This window comes from Brachypodium distachyon, chromosome 4, assembly GCF_000005505.3.
Source record: "Brachypodium distachyon strain Bd21 chromosome 4, Brachypodium_distachyon_v3.0, whole genome shotgun sequence".
Lineage (NCBI taxonomy): Eukaryota > Viridiplantae > Streptophyta > Magnoliopsida > Poales > Poaceae > Brachypodium > Brachypodium distachyon.
The window spans coordinates 44,568,787-44,589,316 of record NC_016134.3 but is presented as its reverse complement, the minus strand read 5'-3'; the positions used below and the strand labels follow the sequence as shown (position 1 = coordinate 44,589,316).

At 44.0% G+C, this 20,530-nt stretch overlaps 5 protein-coding genes across 6 annotated transcripts; 4 read left to right on the top strand and 1 right to left on the bottom strand.

Moving 5' to 3' along the window:
- The first annotated feature begins 1,199 nt into the window (after positions 1–1,199).
- Positions 1,200–2,565, top strand: LOC100834258 (peroxidase 2). The gene has a single exon (XM_003578736.4). The coding sequence runs from the start codon at positions 1,367–1,369 to the stop codon at positions 2,342–2,344; it is 978 nt and encodes a 325-aa protein (XP_003578784.1). The 5' UTR covers positions 1,200–1,366; the 3' UTR covers positions 2,345–2,565.
- Positions 2,566–3,471: 906 nt separating this feature from the next.
- Positions 3,472–6,779, top strand: LOC100833443 (glutathione S-transferase). Its single transcript, XM_014902868.2, has 9 exons — positions 3,472–3,772; positions 4,343–4,384; positions 4,883–4,968; positions 5,061–5,132; positions 5,410–5,463; positions 5,674–5,749; positions 5,875–5,936; positions 6,179–6,238; positions 6,369–6,779. Exons 1-9 carry the CDS (start codon positions 3,685–3,687, stop codon positions 6,468–6,470), a joined length of 642 nt encoding a protein of 213 aa, XP_014758354.2. The 5' UTR covers positions 3,472–3,684; the 3' UTR covers positions 6,471–6,779.
- A 96-nt stretch (positions 6,780–6,875) lies between these two features.
- Positions 6,876–9,395, top strand: LOC100833128 (glutathione S-transferase). Of its 2 annotated transcripts, XM_003578733.4 has the most exons (9): positions 6,885–7,134; positions 7,282–7,326; positions 7,547–7,632; positions 7,742–7,813; positions 8,115–8,168; positions 8,304–8,379; positions 8,682–8,743; positions 8,896–8,955; positions 9,033–9,395. In XM_003578733.4, exons 1-9 carry the CDS (start codon positions 7,050–7,052, stop codon positions 9,135–9,137), a joined length of 645 nt encoding a protein of 214 aa, XP_003578781.1. In that variant the 5' UTR covers positions 6,885–7,049; the 3' UTR covers positions 9,138–9,395. The 2 variants fall into 2 exon arrangements, with proteins under 2 accessions (XP_024319003.1, XP_003578781.1); XM_024463235.1 differs by lacking the exon at positions 7,282–7,326 and having other exon boundaries at positions 6,876–7,134.
- A 139-nt stretch (positions 9,396–9,534) lies between these two features.
- On the top strand, positions 9,535–12,620 carry LOC100832817 (glutathione S-transferase). Its single transcript, XM_003578732.2, has 9 exons — positions 9,535–9,802; positions 10,312–10,356; positions 10,484–10,569; positions 10,687–10,758; positions 10,926–10,979; positions 11,095–11,170; positions 11,585–11,646; positions 12,023–12,082; positions 12,196–12,620. The coding sequence occupies exons 1-9, from the start codon at positions 9,721–9,723 to the stop codon at positions 12,295–12,297; spliced, it is 639 nt and encodes a 212-aa protein (XP_003578780.1). The 5' UTR covers positions 9,535–9,720; the 3' UTR covers positions 12,298–12,620.
- A 4,052-nt stretch (positions 12,621–16,672) lies between these two features.
- LOC112272451 lies at positions 16,673–17,732 on the bottom strand. The gene is made up of 2 exons (XM_024463236.1): positions 17,465–17,732; positions 16,673–17,184 (listed from the first exon to the last, which is right to left on the bottom strand). The coding sequence occupies exons 1-2, from the start codon at positions 17,646–17,648 to the stop codon at positions 16,931–16,933; spliced, it is 438 nt and encodes a 145-aa protein (XP_024319004.1). The 5' UTR covers positions 17,649–17,732; the 3' UTR covers positions 16,673–16,930.
- Positions 17,733–20,530: the final 2,798 nt, after the last annotated feature.

The window sequence follows — 20,530 nt, the reverse complement described above, 5'->3', positions numbered from 1 at the left end:
TAATCCATGTAATATAATTCATGTGTTATGAAAAAATAAAAGTTGGTGTCGCTTTTACTACTCTCACCACTACAAAATATAAGTCCGTTTTACCCCAAGACACCCTAAACTTGTCCAGGGGAACTGTTGCGGCGGTGATTGATGAATGTCTTCTCCTTGCCTGGGATTTTGCAAAGATTGGCTTCGAGTATTGCCATATGGAGGCAAATTCAGGATGCTCTTATGCCTGAACAATTTTGGTTTGATGATCCTCCTACCCCTATTATCCCCTTACTTCTCAATGATGTAACCATTATTTGATGAATGAAATGCTTTACCTGATAAAAAAAAGTTCGAAAGACACCCTAAACTTTGTAACCGGCGATTTAACTCCCTCGTACTTTCGAAACCGTGCACCCGATCCCCTCTTTGGTTGTTTTGTTGTGGGAAAGGTGGATGGATTTGACTGCTGAGGTGACATGCCACGTTGTCGAAGTAAGCCATATGACACCCCCCTCCCCCCGGCCCGTCAGCCTCTCTCTCCTTTCTCATTTCACCCTGATTTTGCATCTTCTCCGGCGGAACCTAGTCCGCCGCCGCCGCCACTTGCCGACTCTGCTTCGTCGCCTAGTCTACTGGTCATCTCCGTCCGCGCTTCCTCTTCGTTTCTTGCCCCCGCATCAAGCATGAAGCTTCCACTCGGTGTCGCGAATCAACTCTTCGGCCGGTCAATTCAATATGATGTGAGCTCTCCTACTTAGTCGATTTGACTTGCCCTCTGATTTTGCATTGTTGTGTCACTCATATATTTCCATTTCTAAAATTTGACCAACATTATTGAAAAATGTACTTATATTTACAATACTAAATAAGTAAACTATGAAAATATATATCATGAAAGGACCTATAAAACTATTTTAGAGTTGCAAATATTGGTAGATTATTCTATAAACTTGGTCAAACTTTATGACTCGTGACAAAACTAGAACATCTTATATTTCAGAATGAAGGGAGTAATATACTCCATATGAAATATCTTTGCATACTAGAAATGATTAATATCCATTGAAAAAACTTCTATTTCTAAAAACGGGCCAATAAATGACATTTTATATATATCGCCCTGATATCGTTGGATCAATTGATGATCAGGATTAAATAATACTTTGTGTTAATACGGTTAGCTGGAATACATTAAAAGAGTCATGTAGGATGAATAGCATTATATGCATATCAATAATCATCAACAAATAATAAACCATGTTACCAAGAATTTTTGAAGTTATCATCTTATCAAGTCATCCGGTCATCCCCATGAACAATATAAAATGGACATCCCTGCTGCAAACCCACATTTCATTCATCCGCTCGTACTACAGTAAGAAGAATGGCTTCATCTTTTGTTAAGCTTTCCGTGGCGCTGACCTGCTTATTGCTCTTGTCCTCAACGTGCCATGGCAGCCATGGCCCGAACGTGGGCCACTACAAGAAGACCTGCCCCAACGCGGAGGCCATCGTGAGAGACTCCGTGAAGAGCTCCGTCTACAAGGACGCCGGCGTCGGCGCGGGGCTCATCCGGCTCCTCTTCCACGACTGCTTCGTCCAGGGCTGCGACGGCTCCGTGCTCCTCGACCCTTCCCCGTCCAACCCGCAGCCGGAGAAGCTGAGCGCGCCCAACTTCCGCAGCCTCCGTGGCTTCGAGGCCGTCGACGCCGCCAAGGCCGCCGTGGAGCGCGCCTGCCCGGGCGTCGTCTCCTGCGCCGACGTCGTCGCCTTCGCCGCCCGCGACGCCGCCTACTTCCTCAGCGGGCTCAGGGTGAAAGCCGACATGCCGGGGGGGCGGCTCGACGGGCGTGTGTCCAGATCCGACGAGGCCGCCCGGGACCTGCCGCCGGCGTCGGCGAATCTCGCGCAGCTCGTCTCCAACTTCGCGGCGAAGGGGCTGGGGGAGGAGGACATGGTGGTGCTCTCCGGCGCGCACTCCGTCGGCGCCTCCCACTGCTCCTCCTTCGTGCCCGGCGGCCGCCTCGAGGGCCCCGGGAGGTCCGACATGGACGCCGGCCTGGCTGCTGTGCTGAAGAAGCAGTGCGCGCCGGGGCAGAACCCATTGGTGCCGCAGGACGCGGTGAGCCCTAACGCGCTGGACAGCCAGTACTACCGGAACGTGCTGGCGCATAAGGTGCTCCTCCCGTCCGACGCCGCGCTGCTGGCGGCGCCGGCGACGGAGAAGATGGTGCGTGATAACGCGTATGTCCCTGGGAAGTGGGAGGGCAAGTTCGCGGAGGCGTTGGTGAAGATGGCGGCCATTGGGGTCAAGACCGGACAGCAGGGCGAGATCAGGAAGAACTGCAGGGTCGTCAATTAGTTTATTTAACTGCACTGTTCCGTTGATTGTTCAAAAAAATAAAATTTGCTGGACAAATTTATGTTTTTTTCCACAATTTTGATATTTTTGGCAAAATTCTGATGAATTTCAAACATCGATATCTGAAAAAGGTTTCTCAAATTTCGGTAATTTCAAGGGGCACCAAGTTTTTTTTTTAAAAAAAATCTTCATAAGATGTGATATAATGTGAACCAATTCTTTTAAAACAACTCGGATCGGAATTGGGTTAGGTCCTATTTGTTTGAGCTTCTGCTTCAGATTTGGGTGCTTCTAGCAATCTCAAAAGCATTTCTCCTGTTTACACATGAAGCTGAAAAACACCTCAAAAACATTTCTCCTGTTTAGAGTACTGGTTCTTTGATTGGAGCATTGGTTATTTATCGGCTAGATACTTTGACACAAATTTGACTCTTGGACCGGCAGTGTTGGTCCACACCCAAATAGGAAAGTTACATAGTCAAATTTCATTGAATCAAATTCAAATCCTTGTAGAACAATATTTGAGTTTGAATTGAATGAATTTAATTGTAAACCTAGGAGCATAAACAAGGTGGTTATTGGAAATACAAGGATATTTCAGTAAGAAAAGGTTTCACTGATTTGTTCTAAATTAACAAAAGAAGAAGAAAGCTTTCGGCTCGATTTATTAGAATCAAAATCAGCCACTTACTCGGCACACTCGAAAAGAAAACGAACCACCATTCGTTCTTGTCACGAGGCCTCTTTGATTCAAAGGTTTTTTGAAGGATTTGAATCCTCGTGATTTTCTTTCTATTATATACGGATTGTTTGGTTTGTAGAGTTGAATTCTACGGGTTTTTTTTCTTCTAAAAGTTCCTTTACACCACAATTCATGAAAAAAAAATCCATCCACCTCTTGTTAAAACTCCTTTCCTGTGTTTAATCAAATAAGCTTTAGTATAATGGACGTAATATTATCATAAATCATATTTGGAGTACTCCGTTCCAAAATAATTGAAGTGGATTATAATGAAGGGAGCATTTTTTTCGTACAGAATCTTTTTCCATTTCTGTCGATCAAAACAGCCCGTGGTAAACGACTAAACGAGACCCGTGAGTAGGCAGAGTCAACGGGACCGTTGTTCAGTTTGCCTCGGGATATGCGTCACGGACACACAGGCAGGCACACAGCGAGCTTGTCTTCTCCCCATCCAACCAACCCCTCCTTGTAGTCTCCGTCTCCCTCCATTCTTGTCCGGCACAGCTCCCGGGACCCGGCCTTCACCAGCAGTCTCGCCCGTCCCACGACGCGCTCTCGCTGACTCCGGCGGGATCCTACTTCCGCGGAGGTGCCTGCCATGGCAGCGGCGGAGGCGAAGCCCGTCCTGTACAGCGCCTGGATCAGCTCCTGCTCCTACCGCGTCCGGATCGTCCTCGCCCTCAAAGGTAAACCACCCGCTCAATCAATTCTGCCCCTACCTCCGGAGAATCTGCACGGAGGAAAGATGTACCCGTACCGCCGAAAAGGAACAGAATCGTGTCGATGTTGCTTGTACGGTACCCATGGGTGATTTTACTAATGTAAACACAAGCAAGAAGACAGAGTACAATTACTTTTCACGACAGTGATGCAGAGAGATAATTAATTCCTTAACAATGGTTCCTACTGCTAGAAAAGAACGTTGGTCACATTCTGACATTGGAAATCTTCTTCCATTGTTCGGCTTGATAGCTTGTAATTCTTTTAAGGGCGTATGGTCTGCTTGATTAACCCACAAGGATATACACATCGGTCCAACAGTGAGTTAGAAGAAAATTATCTGAAGTTTTAGAGTTGCTAAAATTAGACTGGGAGTTGAAGCACAAAGCTTGAAAGCATTCTTTGTATTGTCCTTTTATTATTATTATTATTATTATTATTATTATTATTATTATTATTATTATTTACCTTTCTTTTGAAATAAGAAATTGGATTTACTTTCTCGAGCTAATTGTACTATTATCTCCATGATAAAGGTGTGGATTATGAGTACAGGGCTGTGACACGGACTGATCAAGGTTAGCATTAAGAGACTTCCTTTATTACAATCAACTCATTGCCTGATCGATAAGTGTGATAATTGGTAGAAAAATAGAAACACTCATATTGGATAAAACTACCATCTTGTTCAATTGTCATAAGTAATCATGAGCTAATAATGAGCAGATTTGTGTAAGATATTGCTCTTGTTGCTCTGATAATCATTAATTAAGCACCAAGGCAAAAATTCAATTTTTCCATTGCCTCTTTATGTTTGAGTTATTATGACATTTATTTTCTCTCTCAACATATCCAACAATTGACTGATCACCAAAGAAGCCATTTTACCAATCCTCTATGTTTTAGAAGTCCTAATTTATATAGCTGCAATTTGTGTGAACGCAAGGGGGAGAATTAGAAGTATCCATATTCCCTAATTTATTTTCTCATCTTTGCAACTATAATGTCAGTGTAGTTCCCTTTGTGTTAAAGTAGTTCATAATTAGTTTGATTGTATGCTTCTGATAATATTGCAGATTATGAGAAAATCAATCCAATTAAGTATGTCCCAGCACTACAAGATGGCGACATCTTGGTCTCTGACTCCCTTGCAATCATATTGGTTAGTTCTAATTCCCCATCACTTCTTTGATCTTCTGTAATTCAGCCTTATAACATTATTGATAAAATAATATATTGATTTCTGTCAAATAGTATCTTGAGGACAAATATCCCCAGCACCCTCTTTTGCCTCAAGACCTTAAGAAGAAAGCTCTTAATCTGCAGGTAAATGTTCTATCAAGAGTCTTTGTTTTATGGAATGTTATCCACCTTTTCTTATTGTTTGATGATTTATGATGCTGAAGTAGTTGATTTATGATGCTGAAGTAGTACCGAACAAGTTTTTCATGTTATATTTGCATCTAACACTTGCTGTTAAATACAGTCATGAAAGAACAGATCATGTTTAGAGAATTTCTTCTGTTATTTACTCATTTCAGTATGCGGGTCTTAATGTAACTCACAAACTCCATACATATAACGAATTTCTTACTTGCTACAGATTTCAAACATTGTGTGCTCTAGCATTCAACCGCTTCAGTGCTACGCTGTAGTTGTAAGTCCCCCTACCACCATCTGTTTTTGGCGAAAGATTGTCTTGTTTTTCAATACTAGTGCAGCAGATCGCAAACATTGTGTGCTCAAGCATTTCTTACTAGTGCAGTAGGAAGTTGGGTTCATGTCCTCATGGACGCGAATTCGGTTTCCTATTTATTCTGTTTTTCTCAAAGCAAAATATATATTATTATGAGCTATTCTTATGTAGGGTTTAGTTGACGGCAAGTTAGGCTCAAATGAGAGCCTTCAGATAGTAAGTCATTACATTGACAAAGGATTTCGAGGTATGATTACAAACACACTGTTAATTCGTTTATCCTGACAGCTGCCAGAATTGGTAGTTTGCCATACAAAATGGTGTTTCCTTGTAGTACTACCTGATTAGTATGCTTTGGCTATGTCAACATAGCAATTGAAAAACTCCTGGAAGGATGTGACAGCAAATTTGCTACTGGAGATGAAGTCCAACTGGTTTGTGCTTTGTGCTCAATAACACTGCGTATTTATCCTCGCAGTACATTTTTTTTTAGATCAATAGACTCTTTATTTCTTGACAAGTTCCTGATACAGTGGTTCAGCATTTTGTTACAAGGCCTCAAACAAGTATTCTGATAACTGATGATCAACTTAGCACTAACTTAGTAGCACTTAAATTACTGAAATGTTCATTGCAAGTTATTGACTAGTCCTGCATATTTTGTGTTCCTGGACAGGCGGATGTGTTCCTTGCACCCCAGATACACGCTGGCGTAACACGATTCCAAACCGATATGGTATGTAACTTGCCATCTGCTGTTCAATGCTTTTCCACATTCAGAGTTAATCATTGCTCTCGAGCAATACTCCCTGTACTAGCTGCTGCTATCTGCTGATATAAGAAGCTATTATTAACATCCCCCGCAGTCGAAATACCCGCATCTGGCGAGATTCTACGAAGCATACAAGGAAATCCCCGCGTTTCATGATGCGCGGCCTGAGAACCAGCCAGACGCCCCTTCGTCCTGACTCCTGAGCTCAGAAACCGCAGCTGTTTTCAGCTTCCAGTGTATGCCATGGATGGATGCTGGAGAAGCTTTCTCTTCTACAAGTGAATTGATTGAGCAAATTGATGTGATTAGTCAATCCCCTCCCTGGGAGGAAGAAAAAAGGAATATCACGCTTCAGTTGGTTTATTTTTATCATTTTATGTACACTCATGGCATTCTGCTCATGTAAATGAAATTCTAGAGTCTAGACTGACGCTCTTGTGACCGGAGGAGTTTCTCTTCCGTTATCTGAACATAACTGAATAATAAGATGCAAATACAGACTCCATATCTGTGTACTAGTTTCCTTAGCCAATTGGCCATCACCCTCCCTAACGCGGCGACGCCCACCATGGTGGCGCACAACGTGTCTGGCGAGGAGTGTGCCAACGAACACTCGAGCATGGGGAAGGGTGAAAGAGTCTTTTTTCCTAGGATTGGCAAACAAGGACAATTTTGACTTTGTTTTTCCAGAGAATAAAATCTTTACTCGCCTTATCCGCCACTCAATTTGGGAGGAATTGAGCAGCAGCAGCAGCAGCAGGTGGAGGTCTCAGCCATGTCGGCGGCAGGGAAACCGGTCCTGTACAGCAAATGGTTCAGCTCCTGCTCCCAACGGGTCCGGATCGCCCTCAACCTCAAAGGTACCTCATGTTCTTTATCAGATCAGAAATTAATAGCTCCGGACTTTAGAGGAGACCGAAAGTTCATAAGATTCCTGTATGTTGATGTCACTGCTGTTTGCTACTGTATGGAATAATTACCATCGTTATCTGCTATGAATGATGAAGGTGTGGATTTTGAGTACAGGGCGACCAACCCCATGACAGATCCAGGTATATGCAGTTAAATCTCCGCCCTTGTTTCCTATCCTACAGTTGGGAGGGTAAAAACCTGTGATGGCAAATTATTAAGACAGCAGCCGTGATATGGATCGACAGAATTGACCCATAAATCTGTTAATATGATTCCGTTACCAGACGATTAGCTTAGTTATGTGCACAAGTTTATGATGTTCTTTCCAGTTTCCACTGTCTTGCTATTTTCCCTTGCTAGATTATGAGAAAATCAATCCTATCAAGTTCGTCCCAGCATTAGTAGACGGGGATTTCGTTCTTTCTGATTCTTTCGCAATCATATTGGTAAGCAGAAACTCTCGCGGCATTATTTGTGAGCATTTAAAATTCACTCTTTCAATGTGTGCAGTGATATGTTAGTAATTAACAAACTTGCTTCGTATTGATCGAGCAGTACATGGAAGACAAGTATCCTCAGCATCCCCTCTTACCCCAGGATCTGAAGAAGAAAGCTCTTAATTTGCAGGTACTTGTCTGCTTAAAAGTTACTTTTACTACCTATTAGTATCTGTCTACACATTTATCTGGATGGATACCATAACAACAGAAGCACTTTGGAAGTGCTACAGTAAGTTCTTAGATGTATGTTGGGTAAAACTTGTTATAAGTTAAATAATCTTACCGGCAGGCGCAGACACCAACTAATGGTTTCTGAAACCAACCTTGTGCAGTTGCTGCTGCTGATTACTCATTTTACTAGTATGCAGTGCACACCTTATTCTACCTGCAACTACAGTGGATAAGCCCATGTTTGTTCCTTGATGCAGATTGCAAGCATAGTTTGTTCAAGCATCCAGCCACTTCAGACCCATGCCGTCATTGTGCGTACTGATAAAGCCATAAGTTTTTTAAGCCAGAAATATATATTTTTCTCCCCTAAAAAAAGAAATATATATTTTCCATTTCAATTATAGTGTGATAATATCCACATAGGCTTACATATTAGTATTTTATAGGGATCGTTTCTGGGCACAATGGGCGCCGAGGAGAGCCTTCATATGACTCAGCATTATATTGACAAAGGCTTCAGAGGTGTGATTTCACTACCAGTTATTTAACCAAATAGTTACCGTACTAGGCATAATTCAGCACCCTTCCAGGCTTCCAACAACACAACATACAATACTCCCTCCGTCTACTTTTTCCTTCTGTCTCGCTGTTGGTCTTTATGTACTCCCTCCGATCCTAAATTGTTGTCGAAATATTACATGTATTTAGATGCCTTTTAAGAGTAGATACATCCATATTTGGACAAATTTGAGACAAGAATTTAGGATCGGAGGGAGTATATTATAGCTATTGATCTGAATTTATCCTCAATTATTTTCTTGCAGCGATTGAAAAGCTTTTGGAAGGATGTGACACTAGATATGCCACCGGAGATGAAGTCCAAATGGTTTGTGCTTCAAAGTTCATACCGATTCGTTCTCTGGTTTTGCTTGAAAAATTAGCACAAAGAATACTCCAATGTGCTACTTATAGTCCTGCCTGTTAGTGTAACACAATCAGTCAGGCTGGTGTTTTATTTCATACTGTGGCCATTTTCAGGGAGATGTGTTTCTAGCACCCCAGATCCATGCTGGCCTGACACGCTTCCAAATCGACATGGTATGCGGCACTTCATCAATAATAACCTATTTTCTTTCATTGATTATTCAGAAACAATTGTACCCTATTTACTGCAGACAAAGTACCCAATTTTGGCAAGGCTTCAAGAAGCTTACAGTGAGCATCCTGCATTTCAAGCCGCGCTTCCTCAAAACCAACCAGATGCTCCTACATCCGAGTAGCGAGGACTCCGATCGGTCTTCGGTCCATCCATGAAACGCAACAGAAGCTGCTTGATGTTTGCTTCACAACCGAAAAATGCATTATTATTGTTTTTAGTGTTTGATGGTTGGTGTATAGTGTATATCATATACGTATGCAATGATGTATGCACGGACGGCAATAATGGATTTCAGTAAGCAGCATTTCTATCAAATAAATAAAGAAGCCATGTAGTACAACATTGCGCTGATTAAATAAAATGAAGTAACAATGCAAAAGATGTATTATCCTTTGGCATCCTCCTCCTTGTATGTCCTTTTCTTTGCCCCTTCTACCCACTCCATTCCAAGGCGGCCTCATTTCCTTGACTTCTGGATACCTTGTGGAGCCCGCAAATCAGATATGGAGCCTTGGGCAGCATCTTCTACTGCCCCCTGTGCATACACTTGTTCTGCTCAGCTCTGCTCTCGCAGAAGGAGAAGACGACTCCGAGTTCTTCACCTCCGCTTCAGAGTCTGATCAATTCAGCTTCATCTGGACCTGCTGCTGCACCGCACTAGTTGTTGACTGAGGAACTAAGTGTAGCAGCTGGTGCTGGCATCAATGGCGACGGCGAAGCCCATCCTGTACGGTTCGTGGATCAGCTCCTGCTCCCACCGCGTCCGGATCGCTCTCAACCTCAAAGGTGAGCACGTTCTTGATTGAGCGATCCGCTTCTTAGGAGTAATTGAGCTTATTAGGCCTGTAAGCAGGTTTGGATTTCGGCAAAATATTCTTAAGCTTCCAAAAATAATCAGGCCCAGTGTTATCTATTTTGGGCAAATTCTGAAATTTCTTCAGTTAGGGAGAACTCTAAGTGCCAGAAGGCTGTTCAAGACTTGGTATAATCGTAAATAAAAATATCAAACTAAATCTGACAGGGCCAGGAATATTTTGTGTTCAAGCCGTTGGGCAATAACTGTCTACTGGCACAAACAGGACCATAATTCATACATTTATTGATTTCTTTTTATTTGGTCTCCCAATTGTCTTCTCAGTTGTTCTATTTATTTCATTTCAAGTATGTTATGGTCATCACTGGAAACATTTTCTGAGTGCATAAATTCACAGTTTTGAAGTATTTTCCCATCAGGATAATGTGTATATCAACTAGTTGTTAGAAACTTAACTTAGAGCACACTTTCTGTCATGCAGGTTTGGACTATGAGTACAAGGCAGTGAACCCTCTGACAGATCCAGGTAACAGAAGTACCAGAGACATTTCATGCACTGAAATAGCCATCTCATTCTTGGTTTGCAATTGGGGTATACTTTTTTTTTTCATTTTTTGTAAGTGTACGCTACAATTCTGGATTTCTGTTTGTAGACTATGAAAAGATCAATCCAATCAAGTATATACCAGCACTGGTAGATGGGGACATAGTTGTATCTGATTCTCTCGCTATTATCTTGGTGAGTCACAGTTCTTGCTTCAGTGGATAAATTTTTCATCCTCCAGAATGTGTTCCTGGAACATTCCAGTTCAGCTATAAGTACTTACCAAATATGTCTTGCTTCTGCACTGAACAGTATCTGGAAGATAAGTATCCTCAGCATCCTCTCTTACCTAAAGATCTCAAGACGAAAGCTCTTGATCTTCAGGTATCTGTCCTGCTAAAAGTCTTCTATAGTTCTACTTTTATATCTTGTTAGTGACATTAAACTGACTCTGCAACAATGAAAATAGTTCTTAGGAACAGTTCTGTTTCTTTTCATCACACTTTTATCGGCAACTCCATACGGCTAAGTTAATTCTTTGCACATTGCAGATCGCAAACATAGTTTCCTCGAGCATCCAACCTCTCCAGGGCTACGGCGTAATTGTGGGTGTTTGCCAAGAATTAGCCACCACTGACAAGATTTTGTTTTTTTCAACTCATTCCAGTACTAGTTTGATGGTGTATATGTGCAATGTTAATTTATAGAAATACTTTGCAGGGTTTATATGACGGTAGGTTGAGCCCAGATGAGAGCCTTCAGGTGGTTCAACATTACATTAACAAGGGTTTCAGAGGTATGATCTTTTGCAAAATAAATAAACTCTTGGGTATCTTTGCAGTTGTGGAAAAAAAAGGAATTTAGAAACTCTTTGATTTCCTTAGATCCAGTTCCCTTTTTCCTAGATATTAGAGAGAGACATACCGTCGTCGTTAACGGTGGTGCATCCTCTCTAACCTAAACTGTGCTGCCCATCATCTATACTTGTCACTTTGATGGAGAAGCATACTGAATTACTATCAGAATTTGTGAGTCTTATTTTTGTTGTAGTACTGAATCAACTGAAATTTGAATTTAAAATTTCCGAAGATCCCAATCAATGCGTCATCGGGTACCAGATAGTTGCTTTATGTCCACTGTTGCTCTTTTCTTGTTTTCGGTATTACTACTTACGATGTTACTCTCGGTTTGCTCTTATTCTTTGTTGCAGCAATCGAGAAACTTTTGGAAGGATGTGACAGCAAATACTCCGTTGGAGATGAAGTCCATTTGGTTTGTGTTTCTGACCTAAACTTCTTCCTTCAAATTGCATTGTTAAACATGATCCAGCATAGTACTCTCCAATAGATATTTCAAAATTTGCATCCTGTTTTCTTTAAGTTAGCATGCCACATGTATTTCAAACTCTTACTGCACGAGCGATCACTACGATGAACATTGTGTTACCATTTATGCTAACTTGAACTAGAGAACTCAACCAGAGCCCACTAGAGTCTGATCCTCAAAGATCGCACTTTGATGCATCACTTTGTAAAAAATATATCTATGTACTGTTGGACTGTAATCGCGTAGTTCTTACAATTTAACTTCAAAAAATAATAATTAAACTTGAACTAGTCTGATTCTGTACATTTTGCGGCGTTGTCAGGGAGACGTGTACTTAGCACCACAGATCCATGCTGCTATCAACCGCTTCCAGATTGATATGGTACTCACCTTATTAACATATATTCTTTTCACAAAGATTTCTGCTAATTGCAAAGTATGTGATGCTTATTCAGAAACCAAAAGCAACAAGCTATACTTTCCCCCTTTTTGCAGACAAAGTACCCAATTCTGGCACGATTTCACGACGCTTACATGGAAATTCCGGCATTTCAAGCTGCACTCCCTCAGAACCAGCCAGATGCACCTTCATCCTAATAATCGAAGAACTCGAGCGGCGTGTAAGTTTCTGCAATAATCAAGGAGCTGGCCATTGCATTCCTGCAGGTTGCAGCAACATCCGACCGTTTGTACACTCAAGTGTTTGGCGAGAAAAATAACCAAACTCTAAGACAGAGAGTGTGTTTTATCAACGCGTCAGGAGAAAGAAAAAGGTGCGGGCATGCCAGTGTACTAATGTATACAAATAAAGAAAACAAAGTAGGAAAACATGTATTTATTAATCTCACTATGGAGAAACAAAATTACAAGTTTCTTATAAATAATGCGCTCCGTGTGGCCTGCTAGCATGGCCAACATGACATGGGCGATTGCGCTTTCTTGGTTCACGAGACCCGGAGAGCTCCCGCTTAATTACGTCCGCAGGTCAAGCCTGCAGATCACCTCCGATTAAGCTGCTGCAACGGTGTCGTCTTCAAATCTTGTCTTCTCCCTGTGCTTGGTGTGGAAGATGGTGGCGATGAAGAGGAAGAGAGGGGTGGTACGACCCCGCTCCGTCGAAGCTAAGTCACAACTGTTCGACCGTGCAGGTGCCGAACAGCGTGCTCCGCCGTCTTGTCGATGTACGATGAAGTGTCTAGCTGACACGCGCCTTGTCAGCTAGACAGGTTGATGAAGTGGTCTTCGCCTCGTCGGTACCCGGCCTGTAAAATGTCCAACTCGTCGGACCGGACAGGATGTCTTGCCATACCCTAGCGTCGGTGCCCCGCAAGAGCATGTGATGTGGTGACGTACTTCATCGGTACATGGACATGCCAATGGAGTGGATTTACGTCGCCGGTGCTTGGTCGGTGTTGGAGAAGATGCTTCGTTGCCGGAATGCCATCGGCAATGTGGATGAGGGGAGTAGACTTGATGTTGAAGACAATGATGTAGGTGCCGTTGGAGGTGCAAGAGACCTTGCCGAGTGTCGGTGAAGGATGCGCCTCGACGGACAACCATGTGGAAGGCCACCACGAGCGGCGGCATGCTGATGACAAGTTGGTGAAGAGCGAAGGTGGGCGCCGTGTATGACGGTGTCTCAGCGGACACCACGTAGAAGGCCGCCATGAGCGGCTGTGTTCATACCTATGATTCATACATGTGAAAAGTGTGCCAAGGCGGGCGCCATGCGTGGCAGTGTCTCAACGAGCACCACGTGGAAGGCCGTCAAGAGCGGCAGCATATTGATGCCAAGTTGGTGAGGACTGCACCAAGGCAGGCGGCGTGTATGGTGGTGTCTCAGCGGACACCATGTAGAAGGCCGCCACGAGCCGCGGACCTGTGAGCCGACAGGCACCTCCCGTCGATACGGACAACATGTACGATGTAGACATCACCCACAACCGCGCAGGCGGCGGCGGTGTTCGAGCTTGCGTTGTCGATGATGGCCGTTACTGATGAAGGTAGCGCCCCGCCTAGGTTGGGCACTATGTAGAGGCTCCAGCCCACGACCGACCGTCGAGCATGACGGTGCTCACGCGGACACCGGTTGGCTATTGATGAAGACGACGCCTCGCATTGTGCGGGTGTCGGAACGTGACGCTCGTCCTTAGCGTGGTGCCGGGCGGACGCCGGTTGGTTGTTGATGAAGACAACGCCCCGCATTGTGCGGACACCGGAACGTGGCACACCTCCATGGCATGGCGCCAGCAACGGCGCACGATGGCAATCACGACCACGTAGAAAGATGGTGACACCATGCGGCCAAGCTCCTGAGATGGCGTCGTCGTCGTTTCTTGAAGCCGTGAGCTTTGCAGCCACGACCTGGTCCTCCTCTGCATGGGAACAAGAGATCATAGGACATGATATTACCTTCATGCGTGCATGTGTCGATGGTTGGGTGGGCGCCTGGAAACAAGCCAGCCGCCTCCACACCATTGCGGACGTGCGGGGCGACTACGTGTGATAGCCGCCGCTGCCTTCACACGGCGATACTCATCACGGGCAGCAAGCGCAGGAGGCCGTCGAGACGGCTCGACCACCATAGTGGCCCTGCCCCCGGCATGGCCGCTGGCTATGCGACGGTGGCTTCTGGAACATCAGCTCGGCAACATCTACATCTGCCTGTTGCCGATGCATGTATCGAGTGCCCGTGTCTTCTCCTGTTCTCCATCCATGTGAACCTGGTTGGTGCTGCTAGGCATGCGTGCTCGGGTGCAAAGTTCGCCGCCATGGGCGCGTTCTCTGCTGCGTAGCCCGGCCTCGTGGTCGATCTGCGCCTCCGGAACACACCTGGTAGATAGAGAACCGTACCTGCGCCTGGCGGCCCCGTCGGCCTTTTCATGTTCAACCGGACCTGCGCCTGGTCCTCCTTCACGTCAACGACGGCGTGACGGTGATCACAACCATGTTGCAAGGTGGTTGTGTAATCACGCGGCCAAGCTCTAGAGAGAACGGCCCCTGCCTATATCTCCATGGCAGGTGTCACCGTGCGTGGTCAGCGCGGCCGGCGAGCAGCACTGGTGCTACCTCTTTCGTTTCTCTGCTCCTTGATCTATGCGTCTCATTGCTGGTATGGCAAAGATGTCGCATCCTAGATACACAAGGGCAAAAGATAGATGCATTAAGTCATACGCTGACCTGATTAGAGGTGGAGCTCGCGTCGTATCTATGGCCGCGTGAGACTCCAGGGCAGGCAGGGCTGATCATGTGTTGTGGCGATCGCCGCCGATCCCTGTCTGCCAGCGAGCGGGGCGACGGGCGAGACGACATGGCGTCGACTGCCACCTCCAGGCGCTGGCCCGCCGTCAGCTTCCTCTTCTGACCTGGATTTTGCCCATTTTCCTGTGCACCTCCATGAACCTGGTCCTGCTAGCTAGGCCTTTGTGCTCGGCCTATAAGTGTTCGCCGCCATGGGCTTTGCTTGAGCGCGCCCCTCGCAGCCCTCGTGGCCGATCTGCACGGCAGGCTCTTCCGTGGACCTTTCCGCCTCAGGCACGTCCCGCGCTGCCCTTCGTCCTCTCCTGTTCTGCCCCAGATCCTCCTCCTCTCCAAGTGCAGCGCCCGTGTCTTATATAGGCAGCCAACAAAGATCGGTGGTTGGACATGTACGCCCTCCACGATTCACGGCAACAGTTACGCGAGAGATTTCATCTCCTCCCTCCGCCGTTCCATCGCTTGCACAGTATCTACGTGCTTATCTCTTCCGTTACGATGACCACATGTAGAGCTGGCTTGCTAGACAAGTTGATCCGGTTGCTTATCTCCGTATCTTGACGCTTATGCGTACGGCTTGAGCTGGTTCAGGTTCAATCAGCTGGCCTGGGCATCGTCATAGGCATGCACCGGTCACCTGCACGTGAACAAACTGGTTCAAAGCTTCAAGTAGGCCCATAGAAATTAATTAAACCGATTGATCAACCAAAGGCTAATGCACGCATGCATGCTATACATATGCATAACAGGCTATCAGCCACCGAGAGACATTTCTTCATATTTTTTCATGTGAATCAAAGCTAGTCGCTGCATGCATGCTGCTGACTATATTTTTTTCTTTCTTGTACTTCTTTTGATTTCGCACTTTTTGTAGTACAAAATCTCATCAAACATTAAGATGAACTCTGAATGATGCTCGATCATACTGATTATGAATATGAAATGATCAAAGTTATTTTTTTGCAAGTAAATACTCAAAGTTATTATGTATGTGCTTCTGACAAAGTGTGGTCCGTTGTACTCATATCAGAATGCGTAGCCATCGTTGCAATGACTTGCTATGCCCGCAAAATCTGCCAAGATATTGTCACACAGGAAAATGGGCAAAATCTGCCATGACGTTGTCACACGGGAAAATGGGCAAAATCTGCCGGGAATAGATTTTTAGGGAGGAACGTGAGTTGAGAGCAGGTTGAGATGCTGGCGAATTCAGCTCACGCTACATTTATGACTTCCTCGGGCACTTGCACCGCTTATAACCTTTTTTTAATAATCCGTCCATTCCATAATAAGAAGGCATATTAGTTTTTTTTAAGACAATGCTTATCTTAACAAAACCTAATACGTCTTACATTATGAAACAGATGGATTATTACTCCCTGGATTGATGTGCATGTGGGGATTAAATGCATGAAACTGTAACACCTCGGCCATCAAAAGCCCATAAATTGTTCTGTATTATATGTAACTCTTTACTGTCGTAAATATTTTGATTGGTGGTGGTCCATTACTCCATTTGCTTTCAAGACGGGTCACATATTAATCTGGGTAAATTATTGAGATGAGAGCGGGTACAAATATCTCGATCTAGAAGACAAATCTTGTACTCCCTCAATCGCATACGAGGTGCCGAAATATTACATGTGTCAATCGCATATGAGGTGCCGAAATATTACATGTATCTAGACGTATTTTATACTATATAGATACGTTCATATTTAGACAAATTTGAAATCACTTAATATGTGAGACGGAGGAAGTACAACATTCTCTTTGAACATATAGTATACATTTATTTATTTGTATGAAATCACAAGTATTGTGCGAGTATTAATTGAAACAATATACCAGTAACACAAGTACCGCGTTGTAAATCCAGGTACCATAAGAACACGCCACACCAGATCGAAGTTTGTACTCTGTTTTAAGCAAGAATTTCTCCACCGATATGTTATTTATTCCCGAGGGCGCGCGGCTATGCTTGCCCTCCAGGCGCCTGTCGTGGCTGCAGGTTGGGTGCTAGGCAGGCTCCATGCCGCTGCAGGATGAACGCCGGAGGAGAATTTGTCTGCATGGCCTGCAGCAACAGCAGAGAATTTGTCTGCATGGCCTGCAGCAACAGCTGCTGCTGCTGCGTCCACAGAAACATATACTCGTACGACGGATGTGCAGGGACCGGCCATGGTGCGACGGTATGGTAATTTGGGGGAAGATTGCAACGAGGATCAACTGGAAACAAGCAAAAAATAATAATAAGTACTCTCTCTGTTTCATATTAATGCTGCGGATTTAGTTCAACTTATACTAAATTCGCGCCAATTAATATGGAATGGAGAGAGTAAATTAAGTTGGTTATATGTCAAATAATGTCACCCTCAATCTCAAATACTTGTACACGTGCCTTTGAAATGCAGACGAAATTTTGAGTTTAAACTGGTATTGCCTACAGTACTTCATTCATTTGGACGGTACCGTAAAATCAAGCAGGAACAGATTAAAGGATAAATACCTTCCCCTGCTGATGATAGTTGCCGAGGTATATGGCCGCCACCTCCGTGATGAGCTTGTACAGTGCTTATTGGCATTTTCGCCGAGCGGCTGACGGATACGTCCCGCCCGTCGTTGGAGCCGTAGCCATCGTAGCCGACGGTGCTACTACTCCTCCCTGATGATCTCGTGCTGTTTCTACTCATGGCCGACGGTGCTTCTGCTAGCTGAGGCTGCTGAGCTCTCTCTCTTACCCAAGACTACCGATCACTGATGTACTAATGACCACCGTGTTAACATATTTATTTGATATTGTAGCTACGACGTTAATTTGATTAATTAATTAACACGGTGGTTACGTACGTATATATGACTTTCTCCATGTATGAAACTACTACTTATGCTTACCAGTACGCGACTATTTCTTTACCTGCATGATGCATAGAATGACGCAACGGCTGAAGACTTTTGGCTTCAGTGATTCATTAAGGTTGTGATTGGTTGCTGGAATATATTGAAACGTAATGGAACCGTTTTATTTTTTGGCATGATTCTTGTTCCCGACGACAAAGATCCATGATAAAAAAAATGTTACATCCTGATCGGAATATCCTTTGGAATCGGATCTCCTGCTTCGGCTCCGGCTGTCATTGTAGCTGTCATGTTGGTCGATCTCTCTGTAATTTCTTAAACCACAGTGTACTCATTCTTCTTTTATTCTCCCTAATACATCAATCGCAACGCAAGTCTTCTGTACGAACCATATATATGCGCTATAGATTCGAAATAGTCACATGAACCATATATACGTCATGGGTTTGAAATAGCCGCACGAGCCATATGTACTCCATCCAAATAATATATAAACCTAAGTACACATGCATCTCCTCTCAAGACATGTTAATTATCAAATTACTTTAGACTCGATTAGTTATTGGTGGAGTAATCAGCTACTGAGTCATCATGTAAATTGTCCTGCGAGATAAATAGCCTAATTTTCCCCCGTTCCAATCAGCATAAATTTCTTTCCATCTGATCTACATTCAACGTCCCACAATCTTCCCAGTTTCTTTCAATGATGGCCCATTAAAAACCTGAATCTTGTATAATACTCCCTCCTATCCATAATAAATGGCGGGGATTTAGTACTCCCTCCGATCCATAATAAATGACGGGGATTTAGTACAAAGTTGTAGTAATAAGTTTCTAAATCCCCGACACTTATTATGGATCGGAGGGAGTACATTATTCTAATCACTTCTTATGGTTTTTAGATTTGCATCTAACTAATAAAATTGTATGACCTCCGTCCCTAAATATAAGATGTTATCCTAAGTCAAACTTGTTAAAATTTAACTGATTAAAAATATATACTGATCCACAATATCAAATAAATGTGTTATGAATATATGCATTACGACACATTAAAAAACTAATTTAGAGTTATAAATGTTAATAGATTGGTTAAACTTTAAAAAAATTAGTTAGAACAAAACTAAACACTTTTTTTTAGATTAGCAAAACTAAACAATTTTTTTAGAATCACTTGTAATTTTATTCAATCTCGAAAACTATTACAAGTGTATTACATGGGATCATAGACACAAGAAATTACAAAGTAACCCTATAGCAAGAATTATATTGAAATATCTCGAAAACATATTCTCCATGGTATCCATCTTTGCAACACGAAATACTATCCAGGCTTCAGCAAAGAGACTGCGATTAGACTAGAGCGGCAACATCGTTACTCGTAGCGCTGCATGAACTTGACTACCTTCAAAGGTTCCAAAAAGTCCCTTGAGTCGTCCATCTAAAAAGATGAGAAGCCGTAACCGTTGAACGTACTTGGGCCGGGGATGATCCCCTATAAGTGCAAGTCATCGAACTCGAACCACACGATCTTCATCAGAACGCCAGAAGAGGATTCCAAAGTCAAAATAGATCAAACCAACAAAAGCATCATGACACACTAGTAAAAACTCATCAAATCCGTATAAACGGATTTGCGAGGACACAAACTTAAAATCCGCAAATCTGCGGTGAGTAAAACTCTCTGACCCCCTGGCACTGCCCAATAAGGCACTGCCGCATCAAAAGAAGAACCAGGATATTTTTATTCTTGACGGCATCGCACCCTTCGCCATAGCGTTGCCGATAAATATCACAAGACTCGTAAATCTAAAAACCGGAGTTCCCCTACCTCGCAGCGCCAAGATGGTGACAGGAGATGAGAGGAACCGGCGAATCCCGACGAAAACGACGATTTAGATCAAAACCCTAATTTTCCTCTCCAGCTCTCCTGGCGGCGGCGAAATTTTTTCTCCCTCTCGAATCTAGATTGGTGGCATCGGATTCTGATGTCTAGCTTTAGCAAAACTAAACACTTTTTTTTAGTCATACTCCTGGGCACACATAAATGGGCCAACACACGCCTGGGCCCAAGCCCCAACAAGGCCCAATGCGCACTCAGCCCGTAATCACTTGCCGTCCTTGTGAAGGAAGGCCCATCACTGGTGGCAGACGGCCGAGCGCTAGCGTTCGCTCAAAAAAAAAGAAAAAGAAAAAACAAGCGCTAGCAGAGTCCTCAAGTCAAACAAACCAAACCAAAAACACTAGCCGTTTTCCTCTCTCCCTAATTTCGCCAAACGGCTAGTGGCTATGCACAACATGGACGCGGACCGGTGGACCGCGACAAGGAGCGGCAAGTTAATTAGGCCTTAATGAATGATTTCAGCCAATCCACAACGACGGCAACGACCGCGACGGCAACGTTGCTAGCAATAGGTCCATCCTGTCATTACGTCCGTCCGTTCTATAGAACGCAACAAAAGAAGATTGCAAGGTACACATGCACAGATGTCAGCGCTCCCTAAACAACTTTGTACTTAAATACCGACATTTATTATGGATTGGTGTGAGTACTTGGTATTTTTGTTGAAAAAACAACAGTAGTTAGGCCGTACGTAGCACTGTATGATTTGATTTCTCGCAGGATTCAACTTGAGTATGCTTAACAATGTTCTGTTCTGACTTGGTCAGTCAATCCATGTCGCAAGCTACAAGACCTGGTGTAGCTAGTGCTCTC